Source organism: Cibotium barometz, chromosome 24, assembly GCF_041138505.1.
Source record: "Cibotium barometz isolate CiBa-2024 chromosome 24, ASM4113850v1, whole genome shotgun sequence".
Classification (NCBI taxonomy): Eukaryota; Viridiplantae; Streptophyta; class Polypodiopsida; order Cyatheales; family Cibotiaceae; genus Cibotium; species Cibotium barometz.
In genome coordinates, this window is record NC_141069.1 from 14,296,396 (window position 1) to 14,314,982 (window position 18,587).

Sequence of the window (18,587 nt, forward strand, 5' to 3'; positions counted from 1 at the left end):
TTGTCCTGAAGACTGTGTTGGGTAGCATGGGGCATCAAGTATCATCCCTTTCCCTGAAGAGGTAAGCCATCTCATAATGCATTTCTCCTCATAAGTTCTTAGTGAGGGGTTAAAAGTGTGACCGTAGTTTCTCTCCCTTTATTTAAATGGTTTGGAATGTTTAGGGTGTACAAAATATAAACTTGAGTGAAACTTTTTAGTTGAACTTAGTATAAATTTGAGTGTATTCTTAATTTTAAAATTATAAATGAATCTCCTACAGGCAATAATTTCATAAATTTATGTGTAAATATTTATTCTATATATCGTACTTATAAATATAAATGTTTCTTTACATACACAAATGAAATGGTTTTAAGAGTTTCCATCTAATAAAAGTGATATACATTAAAGAATATTGTTTAAATTATAATGCTATTTTTTAATAACATAATGGATAGCAAGGATTGTGTTGTCAAGTATTCTTTGGAAGTGGAGGATAAAGGTGTTCGTATAATTTCTTTGAAGTCTCAATGTGGTGGAATGAGGCATCATAGGAGGAATTAATATATGCTTAGTTAACGCATGTGCTCCGAGGCGTCCTTTTTAAATATAAATTTTTAATGCTACAAGGATAAGAGATGCCAAACTACGAGACAGAACTGAGCTTAAGAGAATAATTGCACGTATTTCTCATTTATCCTTAAGGCCCTGGCTCTATAATGTTTCTCTCTCATTTACAAGGGCGCCTAGCTCTATATAATGTTTGTTTCTTTCTCATTTACGAGGGCCGAGCTCTATAATGTGTTGATGGATGGGAGTCGTACTAGGAATTTTTGGGACATTGTATCAAGGTGTTAGCAAGGATTAATCAAAACTTCTCTTTTATTCCACATGCCAACCTACATACTCGCCATGTGCATGGCATGAGCAGGTCTGCTCTCCCGGTTCAAACCAAACCTTCAGTGGTGCATCTACACAACTATGTCACAATAACCCAAACTCTCACTTATGTAGTGATAACTACACCATAAATAGCTAACTCGCCACCATTAAGCTTGTTTCATCAATCCAAAAACCCTAGCCAGGTTGTATCAACTTGTTAATCCCCAATCTTGAGCCCCCCCTAACCCTCTAGGATTAGTTAATCTCATTCCTTCCATAAGACAATTTGTGCAACATGTGTTCAAATTACATGGAATGCCTTAATAACTTGTGAGAGTGATAGAGATGCCAAATTTACGGGTTCATGCTAGAGGACACTGTTTGAACTTGTGGGGACCAAATTGACTCCTAGCATTGCCTATCACCCAAAAATGGATGGGCAAATAGAGAGAATTATCGTATTGAGATGCTATTGCCATGACACTCAACATGCATGGGATGATTGGTTGCCTTTTGGCACAATTTTCTTATAAAATAGTACCAATCATTTGAGAATTGGAGTGTCATCTTTTAAGGCCATCTATGGATAGCGAGTGTACCAATGGCGATCAATAAAGAAGATTACAAATTGAAATGCAAAGAATGAGACTTAGATGATGAAAACACTTCTACAACAATCCAAGGACAATTTAAAGCTTGCTTAATTAAAGGAGTATGAAGGAATACCACAGGAGATTTGTGGAGCTCAAAGAAGGGGATTGGGTGCTTTTATACATTCCCGAATCAAGATATGCATCTCTCAAGGGCAAAATACCAACACCAAATTGGCTCATAGATATTATGGTCCATACAAAGTGCAGATAAGAGTGGGCCAAGTGAATTACAAGTTGATGCTACCGGCAACTACATGTATGCATGATGTGTTCCAAGTCTCTCAATTGAAAGCATATGTTCCGTTAGATGATCTCGATCGTTGATGTCTAAGAGATCTAAGTCATCCAAGTTTGGGAGAGCTTGGTGGCCCCATCGAAGAAAGAACCATATGCATTTGAGTTGGTCTTATTGGATTTCAGGCAGCTGCATTAATTGAAGGTGAATCTACATCATTGGCTTTGTGTAGGGCATGACCGTTGAAGGGTGAAAGATCGCCGCTAGTGATCATGCATGCATCTTGCTTGTGAAAAATATATTCATAGTTACCATTTCTATAGAGTCAACCATTTAGAATTAGTTTGCATGAATCAAATATTGTCTCTTGTATATGCATTTCTTGTCCTGAAGACTGTGTTGGGTAGCATGGGGCATCAAGTATCATCCCTTTCCCTGAAGAGGTAAGCCATCTCATAATGCATTTCTCCTCATAAGTTCTTAGTGAGGGGTTAAAAGTGTGATCGTAGTTTCTCTCCCTTTATTTAAATGGTTTGGAATGTTTAGAGTGTACAAAATATAAACTTGAGTGAATTTTTTTAGTTGAACTTAGTATAAATTTGAGTGTATTCTTAATTTTAAAATTATAAATGAATCTCCTACAGGCAATAATTTCATAAATTTATGTGTAAATATTTATTCTATATATCGTATTTATAAATATAAATATTTCTTTACATACACAAATGAAATGGTTTTAAGAGTTTCCATTTAATAAAAGTGATATACATTAAAGAATATTGTTTAAATTATAATGCTATTTTTTAATAACGTAATGGATAGCAAGGATTGTGTTGTCAAGTGTTCTTTGGAGGTGGAGGATAAAGGTGTTCGTATAATTTCTTTGAAGTCTCAATGTGGTGGAATGAGGCATTATAGGAGGAATTCAATATATGCTTAGTTAACGCATGTGCTCCGAGGCGTCCTTTTTAAATATAGATTTATAATGCTACAAGGATAAGAGATGCCAAACTACGAGAGAGAACTGAGCTTAAGAGAATAATTGCACGTATTTCTCATTTATCCTTAAGGCCCTGCCCTGGCTCTATAATGTTTCTCTCTCATTTACAAGGGCACCTAGCTCTATATAATGTTTGTTTCTTTCTCATTTACGAGGGCCGAGCTCTATAATGTGTTGATGAATGGGAGTGGTACTAGGAATTTTTGGGACATTGCATAAAGGTGTTAGCAAGGATTAATCAAAACTTCTCTTTTATTCCACATGCCAACCTACATCAATAAAGAAGAGGTTACAAATCGAAATGCAAAGAATGAGACTCAGATAATGAAAACACTTCTACAACAATCCAAGGACAATTTAAAGCTTGCTTAAAGGAGTATGAAGCAATACCACAGGAGATTTGTGAAGCTCAAAGAAGGGGATTGGGTGCTTTTATACATTCCCGAATCAAGATATGCATCTCTCAAGGGCAAAATACCAACATCAAATTGGCTCATAGATATTATGGTCCATACAAAGTGCAGATAAGAGTGGGCCAAGTGACTTACAAGTTGATGCTACCGGCAACTACATGTATGCATGATGTGTTCCAAGTCTCTCAATTGAAAGCATATGTTCCGTTAGATGATCTCGATCGTTGATGTATAAGAGACCTAAGTCATCCAAGTTTGAGAGAGCTTGGTGGCCCCATCGAAGAAAGAACCGTATGCATTTGAGTTTGTCTTTTTGGATTTCAGGCAGCTGCATTAATTGAAGGTGAATCTACATCGTTGGCTTTGTGTAGGGCATGACCGTTGAAGGGCGAAAGATCGCCGCTATTGATCATGCATGCATCTTGATTGTAGAAAAATATATTCATAGTTACCATTTCTATAGATTTAACAATTTAGAATTAGTTTGCATGAATCAAATATTGTCTCTTGTATATGCATTTCTTGTCCTGAAGACTGTGTTGGGTAGCATGGGGCATCAAGTATCATCCCTTTCCCTGAAGAGGTAAGCCATCTCATAATGCATTTGTCCTCATAAGTTTTTAAAAGTGTGACCGTAGTTTCTCTCCCTTTATTTAAATGGTTTGGACTGTTTAGGGTGTACAAAATATAAACTTGAGTGAATTTTTTTAGTTGAACTTAGTATAATTTTGAGTGCATTCTTAATTTTAAAATTATAAATGAATCTCCTACAGGCAATAATTTCATAAATTTATGTGTAAATATTTATTCTATATATTGTATTTATAAATATAATGCTTCTTTACATACACAAATGAAATGGTTTTAAGAGTTTGCATTTAATGAAAGTGATATACATTAAAGAATATTGTTTAAATTATAATGCTATTTTTTAATAACGTAATGGATAGCAAGGATTGTGTTGTCAAGTGTTCTTTGGAAGTGGAGGATAAAGGTGTTCGTATAATTTCTTTGAAGTCTCAATGTGGTGGAATGAGGCATCATAGGAGGAATTCAATATATGCTTAGTTAACGCATGTGCTCCGAGGCGTCCTTTTTAAATATAAATTTTTAATGCTACAAGGATAAGAGATGCCAAACTACTTGAGAGAGAACTGAGCTTAAGAGAATAGTTGCACGTATTTCTCATTTATCCTTAAGGCCCTGGCTCTATAATGTTTCTCTCTCATTTACAAGGGCGCCTAGCTCTATATAATGTTTCTTTCTTTCTCATTTACGAGGGCCGAGCTCTATAATGTGTTGATGGATGGGAGTCGTACTAGGAATTTTTGGGACATTGTATCAAGGTGTTAGCAAGGATTAATCAAAACTTCTCTTTTATTCCACATGCCAACCGACATACTTGCCATGTGCATGGCATGAGCAGGTCTGCTCTCCAGGTTCAAACCAAACCTTTAGTGGTGCATCTACACAACTATGTCTCACAATAACCCAAACTCTCACTTATGTAGTGATAACTACACCATAAATAGCTAACTCGCCACCATTAAGCTTGTTTCATCAATCCAAAAACCCTAGCCAGGTATCAACTTGTTAATCCCCAATCTTGAGCCCCCCCTAACCCTCTAGGATTAGTTAATCTCATTCCTTCCGTAAGACAATTTGTGCAACATGTGTTCAAATTACATGGAATGCCTTAATAACTTGTGAGAGTGATAGAGATGCCAGATTTACGGGTTCATGCTAGAGGACACTGTTTGACCTTGTGGGGACCAAATTGACTCCTAGTGTCGCCTATCACCCGAAAATGGATGGGCAAATAGAGAGAGTTAATAAGTGAGTGGACATGTATTGAGACACTATTGCCATGACACTCAACATGCATGGGATGATTGGTTGCCTTTTGGCACAATTTTCCTATAAAATAGTACAAATCATTTGAGAATTGGAGTGTCATCTTATAAGGCCATCTATGGATAGCGAGTGTACCAATGGCGATCAATAAAGAAGAGGTTACAAATCGAAATGCAAAAAATGAGACTCAAATGATGAAAACACTTCCACAACAATCCAAGGACAATTTAAAGCTTGCTTACAGGAGTATGAAGCAATACCACAGGAGATTTGTGGAGCTCAAAGAAGGGGATTGGCTGCTTTTATACATTCCCGAATCAAGATATGCATCTCTCAAGGGCAAAATACCAACACCAAATTGGCTCATAGATATTATGGTCCATACAAAGTGCAGAGAAGAGTGGGCAAGTGACTTACAAGTTGATGCCACCGGCCACTACATGTATGCATGATGTGTTCCAAGTCTCTCAATTGAAAGCATATGTTCCGTTAGATGATCTCGATGGTTGATGTCTAAGGGATCTAAGTCATCCAAGTTTGGGAGAGCTTGGTGGCCCCATCGAAGAAAGAACCATATGCCTTTGAGTTGGTCTTATTGGATTTCAGGCAGCTGCATTGATTGAAGGTGAATCTACATCGTTGGCTTTGTGTAGGGCATGACCGTTGAAGGGCGAAAGATCGCCGCTATTGATCATGCATGCATCTTGCTTGTGAAAAAATATATTCATGGTTAACATTTCTATAGATTTAACAATTTAGAATTAGCTTGCATGAATCAAATATTGTCTCTTGTATATGCATTTCTTGTCCTGAAAACTGTGTTGGTTAGCATGGGGCATCAAGTATCATCCCTTTCCCTGAAGAGGTAAGCCATCTCATAATGCATTTGTCCTAATAAGTTTTTAATGAGGGGTTAAAAGTGTGACCGTAGTCTCTCTCCCTTTATTTAAATGGTTTGGAATGTTTAGGGTGTACAAAATATAAACTTGAGTGAATTTTTTTAGTTCAACTTAGTATAAATTTGAGTGTATTCTTAATTTTAAAATTATAAATGAATCTCCTACAGGCAATAATTTCATAAATTTATGTGTAAATATTTATTCTGTATATCGTATTTAAAAATTTAATGTTTCTTTACATACACAAATGAAATGGTTTTAAGAGCTTCCATTTAATAAAAGTGATATACATTAAAGAATATTGTTTAAATTATAATGCTATTTTTTAATAACGAAATGGATAGCAAGGATTGTGTTGTCAAGTGTTCTTTGGAAGTGGAGGATAAAGGTGTTCGTATAATTTCTTTGAAGTCTCAATGTGGTGGAATGAGGCATCATAGGAGGAATTCAATATATGCTTAGTTAACGCATGTGCTCCGAGGCGTGCTTTTTAAATATAAATTTTTAATGGTACAAGGATAAGAGACGCCAAACTACGAGAGAGAACTGAGCTTAAGAGAATAATTGCACGTATTTCTCATTTATACATAAGGCCCTGGCTCTATAATGTTTCTCTCTCATTTAGAAGGGTGCCTAGCTCTATATAATGTTTGTTTCTTTCTCATTTACGAGGACCGAGCTCTATAATGTGTTGATGGATGGGAGTCATACTAGGAATTTTTGGGACATTGTATCAAGGTGTTAGCAAGGATTAATCAAAACTTCTCTTTTATTCAACATGCCAACCTACATACTCGCCATGTACATGGCATGAGCAGGTCTGCTCTCCCAGTTCAAACCAAACCTTCAGTGGTGCATCTACACAACTATGTCTCACAATAACCCAAACTCTCACTTATGTAGTGATAACTACACCATAAATAGCTAACTCGCCACCATTAAGCTTGTTTCATCAATCCAAAAACCCTAGCCAGGTATCAACTTGTTAATCCCCAATCTTGAGCCCCCCATAACTCTCTAGGATTTTTTAATCTCATTCCTTCCGTAAGACAATTTATGCAACATGTGTTCAAATTACATGGAATGCCTTAATAACTTGTGAGAGTGATAGAGATGCCAGATTTACGGGTTCATGCTAGAGGACACTGTTTGACCTTGTGGGGACCAAATTGACTCCTAGCATCCTATCACCCGAAAATGGATGGGCAAATAGAGAGAGTTAATAAGTGAGTGGACATGTATTGAGACACTATTGCCATGACACTCAACATGCATGGGATGATTGGTTGCCTTTTGGCACAATTTTCTTATAAAATAGTACCAATCATTTGAGAATTGGAGTCTCATCTTTTAAGGCCATCTATGGATAGCGAGTGTACCAATGGCGATCAATAAAGAAGAGGTTACAAATCGAAATGCAAAGAATGAGACTCAGATGATGAAAACACTTCTACAACAATCCAAGGACAATTTAAAGCTTGCTTAATTAAAGGAGTATGAAGCAATACCACAGGAGATTTGTGGAGCTCAAAGAAGGGGATTGGCTGCTTTTATACATTCCCGAATCAAGATATGCATCTCTCAAGGGCAAAATACCAACACCAAATTGGCTCATAGATATTATGGTCCATACAAAGTGCAGAGAAGAGTGGGCAAGTGACTTACAAGTTGATGCCACCGGCCACTACATGTATGCATGATGTGTTCCAAGTCTCTCAATTGAAAGCATATGTTCCGTTAGATGATCTCGATGGTTGATGTCTAAGAGATCTAAGTCATCCAAGTTTGGGAGAGCTTGGTGGCCCCATCGAAGAAAGAACCATATGCCTTTGAGTTGGTCTTATTGGATTTCAGGCAGCTGCATTGATTGAAGGTGAATCTACATCGTTGGCTTTGTGTAGGGCATGACCGTTGAAAGGCGAAAGATCGCCGCTATTGATCATGCATGCATCTTGCTTGTGAAAAAATATATTCATGGTTAACATTTCTATAGATTTAACAATTTAGAATTAGCTTGCATGAATCAAATATTGTCTTTTGTATATGCATTTCTTGTCCTGAAAACTGTGTTGGTTAGCATGGGGCATCAAGTATCATCCCTTTCCCTGAAGAGGTAAGCCATCTCATAATGCATTTGTCCTCATAAGTTTTTAAAAGTGTGACCGTAGTTTCTCTCCCTTTATTTAAATGGGTGTACAAAATATAAACTTGAGTGAATTTTTTTAGTTGAACTTAGTATAATTTTGAGTGCATTCTTAATTTTAAAATTATAAATGAATCTCCTACAGGCAATAATTTCATAAATTTATGTGTAAATATTTATTCTATATATCGTATTTATAAATATAATGCTTCTTTACATACACAAATGAAATGGTTTTAAGAGTTTGCATTTAATGAAAGTGATATACATTAAAGAATAATGTTTAAATTATAATGCTATTTTTTAATAGCCTAATGGATAGCAAGGATTGTGTTGTCAAGTGTTCTTTGGAAGTGGAGGATAAAGGTGTTCGTATAATTTCTTTGAAGTCTCAATGTGGTGGAATAAGGCATCATAGGAGGAATTCAATATATGCTTAGTTAACGCATGTGCTCCGAGGCATCCTTTTTAAATATAAATTTTTAATGCTACAAGGATAAGAGATGCCAAACTACTTGAGAGAGAACTGAGCTTAAGAGAATAGTAGCACGTATTTCTCATTTATCCTTAAGGCCCTGGCTCTATAATGTTTCTCTCTTTAATTTACAAGGGCGCCTAGCTCTATATAATGTTTGTTTCTTTCTATTTACGAGGGCCGAGATCTATGATATGTTGATGGATGGGAGTCGTACTAGGAATTTTTGGGACATTGTATCAAGGTGTTAGCAAGGATTAATCAAAACTTCTCTTTTATTCCACATGCCAACCTACATACTCGCCATGTGCATGGCATGAGCAGGTCTGCTCTCCCGGTTCAAACCAAACCTTCAGTGGTGCATCTACACAACTATGTCTCACAATAACCCAAACTCTCACTTATGTAGTGATAACTACACCATAAATAGCTAACTCGCCACCATTAAGCTTGTTTCATCAATCCAAAAACCCTAGCCAGGTATCAACTTGTTAATCCCCAATCTTGAGCCCCCCCCCTAGGCCTCTAGGATTAGTTAATCTCATTCCTTCCGTAAGACAATTTGTGCAACATGTGTTCAAATTACATGGAATGCCTTAATAACTTGTGAGAGTGATAGAGATGCTAGATTTATGGGTTCATGCTAGAGAACACTTTTTGACCTTGTGGGGACCAAATTGACTCCTAGCATCCTATCACGCGAAAATGGATGGGCAAATAGAGAGAGTTAATAAGTGAGTGGACATGTATTGAAACACTATTGCCATGACACTCAACATGCATGGGATGATAGGTTGCCTTTTGGCACAATTTTCTTATAAAATAGTACCAATCATTTGAGAATTGGAGTCTCATCTTTTAAGGCCATCTATGGATAGCGAGTGTACTAATGGCGATCCATAAAGAAGAGGTTACAAATCGAAATGCAAAGAATGAGACTCAGATGATGAAAACACTTCTACAACAATCCAAGGACAATTTAAAGCTTGCTTAATTAAAGGAGTATGAAGCAATACCACAGGAGATTTGTGGAGCTCAAAGAAGGGGATTGGGTGCTTTTATACATTCCCGAATCAAGATATGCATCTCTCAACGGCAAAATACCAACACCAAATTGGCTCATAGATATTATGGTCCATACAAAGTGCAGATAAGAGTGGGCCAAGTGAATTACAAGTTGATGCTACCGACAACTACATGTATGCATGATGTGTTCCAAGTCTCTCAATTGAAAGCATATGTTCCGCTAGATGATCTCGATCATTGATGTCTAAGAGATCTAAGTCATCCAAGTTTGGGAGAGCTTGGTGGCCCCATCGAAGAAAGAACCATATGCATTTGAGTTGGTCTTTTTGGATTTCAGGCAGCTGCATTAATTGAAGGTGAATCTACATCATTGGCTTTGTGTAGGGCATGACCGTTGAAGGGTGAAAGATCGCCGCTATTGATCATGCATGCATCTTGCTTGTGAAAAAATATATTCATAGTTACCATTTCTATAGATTTAACAATTTAGAATTAGTTTGTATGAATCAAATATTGTCTCTTGTATATGCATTTCTTGTCCTGAAGACTGTGTTGGGTAGCATGGGGCATCAAGTATCATCCCTTTCCCTGAAGAGGTAAGCCATCTCATAATGCATTTCTCCTCATAAGTTCTTAGTGAGGGGTTAAAAGTGTGACCGTAGTTTCTCTCCCTTTATTTAAATGGTTTGGAATGTTTAGGGTGTACAAAATATAAACTTGAGTGAAACTTTTTAGTTGAACTTAGTATAAATTTGAGTGTATTCTTAATTTTAAAATTATAAATGAATCTCCTACAGGCAATAATTTCATAAATTTATGTGTAAATATTTATTCTATATATCGTACTTATAAATATAAATGTTTCTTTACATACACAAATGAAATGGTTTTAAGAGTTTCCATCTAATAAAAGTGATATACATTAAAGAATATTGTTTAAATTATAATGCTATTTTTTAATAACATAATGGATAGCAAGGATTGTGTTGTCAAGTATTCTTTGGAAGTGGAGGATAAAGGTGTTCGTATAATTTCTTTGAAGTCTCAATGTGGTGGAATGAGGCATCATAGGAGGAATTAATATATGCTTAGTTAACGCATGTGCTCCGAGGCGTCCTTTTTAAATATAAATTTTTAATGCTACAAGGATAAGAGATGCCAAACTACGAGACAGAACTGAGCTTAAGAGAATAATTGCACGTATTTCTCATTTATCCTTAAGGCCCTGGCTCTATAATGTTTCTCTCTCATTTACAAGGGCGCCTAGCTCTATATAATGTTTGTTTCTTTCTCATTTACGAGGGCCGAGCTCTATAATGTGTTGATGGATGGGAGTCGTACTAGGAATTTTTGGGACATTGTATCAAGGTGTTAGCAAGGATTAATCAAAACTTCTCTTTTATTCCACATGCCAACCTACATACTCGCCATGTGCATGGCATGAGCAGGTCTGCTCTCCCGGTTCAAACCAAACCTTCAGTGGTGCATCTACACAACTATGTCACAATAACCCAAACTCTCACTTATGTAGTGATAACTACACCATAAATAGCTAACTCGCCACCATTAAGCTTGTTTCATCAATCCAAAAACCCTAGCCAGGTTGTATCAACTTGTTAATCCCCAATCTTGAGCCCCCCCTAACCCTCTAGGATTAGTTAATCTCATTCCTTCCATAAGACAATTTGTGCAACATGTGTTCAAATTACATGGAATGCCTTAATAACTTGTGAGAGTGATAGAGATGCCAAATTTACGGGTTCATGCTAGAGGACACTGTTTGAACTTGTGGGGACCAAATTGACTCCTAGCATTGCCTATCACCCAAAAATGGATGGGCAAATAGAGAGAATTATCGTATTGAGATGCTATTGCCATGACACTCAACATGCATGGGATGATTGGTTGCCTTTTGGCACAATTTTCTTATAAAATAGTACCAATCATTTGAGAATTGGAGTGTCATCTTTTAAGGCCATCTATGGATAGCGAGTGTACCAATGGCGATCAATAAAGAAGATTACAAATTGAAATGCAAAGAATGAGACTTAGATGATGAAAACACTTCTACAACAATCCAAGGACAATTTAAAGCTTGCTTAATTAAAGGAGTATGAAGGAATACCACAGGAGATTTGTGGAGCTCAAAGAAGGGGATTGGGTGCTTTTATACATTCCCGAATCAAGATATGCATCTCTCAAGGGCAAAATACCAACACCAAATTGGCTCATAGATATTATGGTCCATACAAAGTGCAGATAAGAGTGGGCCAAGTGAATTACAAGTTGATGCTACCGGCAACTACATGTATGCATGATGTGTTCCAAGTCTCTCAATTGAAAGCATATGTTCCGTTAGATGATCTCGATCGTTGATGTCTAAGAGATCTAAGTCATCCAAGTTTGGGAGAGCTTGGTGGCCCCATCGAAGAAAGAACCATATGCATTTGAGTTGGTCTTATTGGATTTCAGGCAGCTGCATTAATTGAAGGTGAATCTACATCATTGGCTTTGTGTAGGGCATGACCGTTGAAGGGTGAAAGATCGCCGCTAGTGATCATGCATGCATCTTGCTTGTGAAAAATATATTCATAGTTACCATTTCTATAGAGTCAACCATTTAGAATTAGTTTGCATGAATCAAATATTGTCTCTTGTATATGCATTTCTTGTCCTGAAGACTGTGTTGGGTAGCATGGGGCATCAAGTATCATCCCTTTCCCTGAAGAGGTAAGCCATCTCATAATGCATTTCTCCTCATAAGTTCTTAGTGAGGGGTTAAAAGTGTGATCGTAGTTTCTCTCCCTTTATTTAAATGGTTTGGAATGTTTAGAGTGTACAAAATATAAACTTGAGTGAATTTTTTTAGTTGAACTTAGTATAAATTTGAGTGTATTCTTAATTTTAAAATTATAAATGAATCTCCTACAGGCAATAATTTCATAAATTTATGTGTAAATATTTATTCTATATATCGTATTTATAAATATAAATATTTCTTTACATACACAAATGAAATGGTTTTAAGAGTTTCCATTTAATAAAAGTGATATACATTAAAGAATATTGTTTAAATTATAATGCTATTTTTTAATAACGTAATGGATAGCAAGGATTGTGTTGTCAAGTGTTCTTTGGAGGTGGAGGATAAAGGTGTTCGTATAATTTCTTTGAAGTCTCAATGTGGTGGAATGAGGCATTATAGGAGGAATTCAATATATGCTTAGTTAACGCATGTGCTCCGAGGCGTCCTTTTTAAATATAGATTTATAATGCTACAAGGATAAGAGATGCCAAACTACGAGAGAGAACTGAGCTTAAGAGAATAATTGCACGTATTTCTCATTTATCCTTAAGGCCCTGCCCTGGCTCTATAATGTTTCTCTCTCATTTACAAGGGCACCTAGCTCTATATAATGTTTGTTTCTTTCTCATTTACGAGGGCCGAGCTCTATAATGTGTTGATGAATGGGAGTGGTACTAGGAATTTTTGGGACATTGCATAAAGGTGTTAGCAAGGATTAATCAAAACTTCTCTTTTATTCCACATGCCAACCTACATCAATAAAGAAGAGGTTACAAATCGAAATGCAAAGAATGAGACTCAGATAATGAAAACACTTCTACAACAATCCAAGGACAATTTAAAGCTTGCTTAAAGGAGTATGAAGCAATACCACAGGAGATTTGTGAAGCTCAAAGAAGGGGATTGGGTGCTTTTATACATTCCCGAATCAAGATATGCATCTCTCAAGGGCAAAATACCAACATCAAATTGGCTCATAGATATTATGGTCCATACAAAGTGCAGATAAGAGTGGGCCAAGTGACTTACAAGTTGATGCTACCGGCAACTACATGTATGCATGATGTGTTCCAAGTCTCTCAATTGAAAGCATATGTTCCGTTAGATGATCTCGATCGTTGATGTATAAGAGATCTAAGTCATCCAAGTTTGAGAGAGCTTGGTGGCCCCATCGAAGAAAGAACCGTATGCATTTGAGTTTGTCTTTTTGGATTTCAGGCAGCTGCATTAATTGAAGGTGAATCTACATCGTTGGCTTTGTGTAGGGCATGACCGTTGAAGGGCGAAAGATCGCCGCTATTGATCATGCATGCATCTTGATTGTAGAAAAATATATTCATAGTTACCATTTCTATAGATTTAACAATTTAGAATTAGTTTGCATGAATCAAATATTGTCTCTTGTATATGCATTTCTTGTCCTAAAGACTGTGTTGGGTAGCATGGGGCATCAAGTATCATCCCTTTCCCTGAAGAGGTAAGCCATCTCATAATGCATTTGTCCTCATAAGTTTTTAAAAGTGTGACCGTAGTTTCTCTCCCTTTATTTAAATGGTTTGGAATGTTTAGGGTGTACAAAATATAAACTTGAGTGAATTTTTTTAGTTGAACTTAGTATAATTTTGAGTGCATTCTTAATTTTAAAATTATAAATGAATCTCCTACAGGCAATAATTTCATAAATTTATGTGTAAATATTTATTCTATATATTGTATTTATAAATATAATGCTTCTTTACATACACAAATGAAATGGTTTTAAGAGTTTGCATTTAATGAAAGTGATATACATTAAAGAATATTGTTTAAATTATAATGCTATTTTTTAATAACGTAATGGATAGCAAGGATTGTGCTGTCAAGTGTTCTTTGGAAGTGGAGGATAAAGGTGTTTGTATAATTTCTTTGAAGTCTCAATGTGGTGGAATGAGGCATCATAGGAGGAATTCAATATATGCTTAGTTAACGCATGTGCTCCGAGGCGTCCTTTTTAAATATAAATTTTTAATGCTACAAGGATAAGAGATGCCAAACTACTTGAGAGAGAACTGAGCTTAAGAGAATAGTTGCACGTATTTCTCATTTATCCTTAAGGCCCTGGCTCTATAATGTTTCTCTCTCATTTACAAGGGCGCCTAGCTCTATATAATGTTTCTTTCTTTCTCATTTACGAGGGCCGAGCTCTATAATGTCTTGATGGATGGGAGTCGTACTAGGAATTTTTGGGACATTGTATCAAGGTGTTAGCAAGGATTAATCAAAACTTCTCTTTTATTCCACATGCCAACCGACATACTTGCCATGTGCATGGCATGAGCAGGTCTGCTCTCCAGGTTCAAACCAAACCTTTAGTGGTACATCTACACAACTATGTCTCACAATAACCCAAACTCTCACTTATGTAGTGATAACTACACCATAAATAGCTAACTCGCCACCATTAAGCTTGTTTCATCAATCCAAAAACCCTAGCCAAGTATCAACTTGTTAATCCCCAATCTTGAGCCCCCCCTAACCCTCTAGGATTAGTTAATCTCATTCCTTCCGTAAGACAATTTGTGCAACATGTGTTCAAATTACATGGAATGCCTTAATAACTTGTGAGAGTGATAGAGATGCCAGATTTACGGGTTCATGCTAGAGGACACTGTTTGACCTTGTGGGGACCAAATTGACTCCTAGTGTCGCCTATCACCCGAAAATGGATGGGCAAATAGAGAGAGTTAATAAGTGAGTGGACATGTATTGAGACACTATTGCCATGACACTCAACATGCATGGGATGATTGGTTGCCTTTTGGCACAATTTTCCTATAAAATAGTACAAATCATTTGAGAATTGGAGTGTCATCTTATAAGGCCATCTTTGGATAGCGAGTGTACCAATGGCGATCAATAAAGAAGAGGTTACAAATCGAAATGCAAAAAATGAGACTCAAATGATGAAAACACTTCCACAACAATCCAAGGACAATTTAAAGCTTGCTTACAGGAGTATGAAGCAATACCACAAGAGATTTGTGGAGCTCAAAGAAGGGGATTGGCTGCTTTTATACATTCCCGAATCAAGATATGCATCTCTCAAGGGCAAAATACCAACACCAAATTGGCTCATAGATATTATGGTCCATACAAAGTGCAGAGAAGAGTGGGCAAGTGACTTACAAGGGGTGCGTCAATACAATGAGCGTAAACCAATGAGCGTTGCGAGCAAGGGTATTTTATGAGCAACAATTCCGAGATAATAATAAAACCTTATTTCCCTATGAAATACAATACCTCCTAAAAGAGGAGCCACAAGAATATGCTTTAACTGGTTGGCTGCTTGGAAATAAATAGACAAACAATTAGGTCCTTGTTACATGTTTGTAGTCAACACAGAGAAAAATTTTGAAAAACGCATCATCAACAAAAGTATTATAGATGGATTTAAGAGATATATTGGGCAAATTTCATCATGTCTAGGACTATGTGCAATTTTAGTAAAGGTCCATGAATGTGATATTAAATCATCTAAGTTGCCAACAAGAAGGTTCATTGTTCTTTAGTTCAAGCGAGAACCAAATTCATGCGATGTGCATGATTTCAGGGTTCTAACATCTCTAGCCTCAAACATACTCATGTATCTTATGAAGCTACAGAAAAACATTAATCATCAAGCTACAAAAAGTACCAACAAAACAAGAGAATGGCTTGTGAATCCTTTATGACATAGACCTGCAATCCACCTAATACAAGAGTCAAGTAATACATCATCTATCAAGCTCAAAAAATGAAGCTATGAGTCTGTGTGGGGGGGCAGGAAAGCATGAATCCACATAATCCAAAAATAGCGCTATGCAAAAGACTACTTCTCATTTGCTTCATCATCAAGAAAAATACACCTTCTCCTACGTTTCTCCCGTCCCAATGATCGATCATCCACAGTGGTGCTTGTCATGTGTATTGCCATTGCCTCTGCATAACATGGTAACTCACTTTAAACTTCCATGACAACATCAAAGAAAAAGAGAAAAGAAAAATGTAATAGAAAGACATGCATGTTTTACTTACTAGTCGGATGGTGCATCATGCACTTCATAATCACCAGAGGATGTGTCACTTTCTCCAAGGTCTGCCACCTTTTTTGTGCCATAGATCTCCTCTATATATGGTGAAAGGTAATCCTTGCATATCTCCTCATCATTATCAATGACCAAGCAACCACGGCCGGTGTGCATAGATGCCTTTAATATAGGCCCTGTCCCAACCCCCAACTCCAATATTGTACCTGTTCGTGGGCAAAGAGCCTCAGTAAACATAAGCATATGAGAGGGACTCCTCTCTAGAATCCCTCGCCAACTACCACTTTTTCCACCACGTCGTGCTCTATTGCTTGAAGGTAAGTAATGACTAATAATCTCACAAGAGAGGTCCTGCTGCAAAATATTTCCCACCTACAAATTGAAATACACATAGTGTCAAGTGATCACATTCAAAAGTAACCTCCAATCATTTAAATTCAATGCACTCCTAATGAGTACTGAAAGTGTCATCCAACCTTTAATGCACTCTCACTATTGAAAGGAGGATCCTTTCCCCTCTTGTGGAATGCCAAAGCATAAAATACATTCACCTATACAGGCAACAAAGAAAAAACAACACAATATTAGATGACAAATAGCAAGAATTAACATTCAAGTGAATAGACTTAAACCTTTTGCATATGTCCATGCTTTTGTAGCAGAGATAATGACTCAGAGCTCTCCATAATCCATCTGAAACCTAGCTCCAAGCCTGTACGCTTTGCAAAGCGCTCCACAGAAACAAGAGAAGAACTCAAGCAAAACACTAAGACCCATCCCATATCATCCATAACACATGATGCCGCCAATAGAGAGAACTTCATGTGGTCATCTGTAAGGACATTCCATTGTGGAATACCTTGAAACCCATGAATAGGCAAACCTGCATATTAATCATGTATATCAGCAAGTTCCTTTTACACAAACACCATCACAAAAAAGGAGTATACATCAAAAAAAGTTTTACCAGTAGGAAGATCAATGAAAGTAAGGTCAACACTCCAACTACTTGGCTTGGAATTTCTCATCTTTGGACCTCCACCCAAACGCACATAAAACTCCCTCATAAAAGCAAACCCCTCATTGAAGTTTCCGGATGCAAACTCTTTTCCAAGCACTATGTAATCGTAAATCCAAACCTTCGAATGATTTTTGACTCCATGCTTCTCCACGAACAAAAAGCTAGAAAGTGGAGCATACACCATAGCTCCCTTGGTACTTGTCTTGTGTGCTATAGGACTCTCCAAATTACGGGTGTCTATAGATAGTATGTCCAACAAAAAAACAAATTAATAAAATCCAGAAAACTATTAAAAACAAATATTTAAATACAGTCCAGAAGAACCCAATGTTACCTTTTATTACATCTCCCTTTTTTTGAGAGGGACGCCCCTTGTTTTTTCCCAAAGCATGCATCTCTAGCTCTTCTCTCTCTTTGATAGATTTCAACTCTGCCTCCATTTTCTTCCTTTGCTCCTCTGACATCTCGCCTGATGACCCAGAATCAGATTTGCATTCTCCTTTTAAATGTTGAAGGTATCTCTCCTTCTCCTCCTCTAGGCACTCTCCTTTCTTCATGTCAATCCACCAAGGGCAATGCTTTCTCTCCCAATCCGTCAAGATAAAGACTCCATTAGGATCTTTACCTTCACGAAAGATGGAAGAGGTATACATACTATAGGTTGGAGGAGAAATCACAACCCAAGCCTTGCATATGTCAGGCAGACCATTGATTGTTTTCTTGGCTATTAGATGCATTAAAAACCTACAAAAGAGATATAATAAATCAACTAAAAAATAAACACGGTTCATAAGATTTCAAGAAACAATGAAAAAAGAGAATTACCTATAAACCAACCGTCTTGAGGAGTTTTTTAGATCCACATGCTTGGCCGACGGAGTTGCCACACTCATCTCTTTCTGGAGTTCATAAAACAGCACTCCTCTATAACGGTTTACAATATCTGCAAAGTAAGTCTCTATGTGCACATCGGCAGGTAGCTCCACCTTATTCACCCCCTGAGTAGAATCTACCACTTGTTGTAGAAGCCGTGTGGCATCCTCCAATACCTGATCCATCCAAACCTCCTTTGCAAGCCAAGGAATGTAGTGGTGATCTCCAAGTGTCATACCATAGCTCTGCGAAAGTTCTCAT

At 37.0% G+C, this 18,587-nt stretch overlaps 1 protein-coding gene across 1 annotated transcript; it reads right to left on the bottom strand.

Moving 5' to 3' along the window:
• Positions 1-16,899: 16,899 nt before the first annotated feature.
• On the bottom strand, positions 16,900-18,365 carry LOC147624925 (uncharacterized). The gene is made up of 4 exons (XM_086817914.1): positions 17,788-18,365; positions 17,400-17,690; positions 17,065-17,315; positions 16,900-16,983 (listed from the first exon to the last, which is right to left on the bottom strand). Exons 1-4 carry the CDS (start codon positions 18,242-18,244, stop codon positions 16,900-16,902), a joined length of 1,083 nt encoding a protein of 360 aa, XP_086674040.1. The 5' UTR covers positions 18,245-18,365.
• Positions 18,366-18,587: the final 222 nt, after the last annotated feature.

Excerpts from the sequence above, each read along its gene's own strand:
- LOC147624925 (XM_086817914.1), bottom strand. The coding sequence starts at position 18,244 with ATGAACCGTGTTTATTTTTTAGTTGATTTATTATATCTCTTTTGTAGG. Across the intron at positions 17,316-17,399 it reads TTTCATTGATCTTCCTACTG|GTTTGCCTATTCATGGGTTT; the intron begins GTAAAACTTTTT and ends ATTAATATGCAG. Across the intron at positions 16,984-17,064 it reads AGCATGGACATATGCAAAAG|GTGAATGTATTTTATGCTTT; the intron begins GTTTAAGTCTAT and ends TTGCCTGTATAG.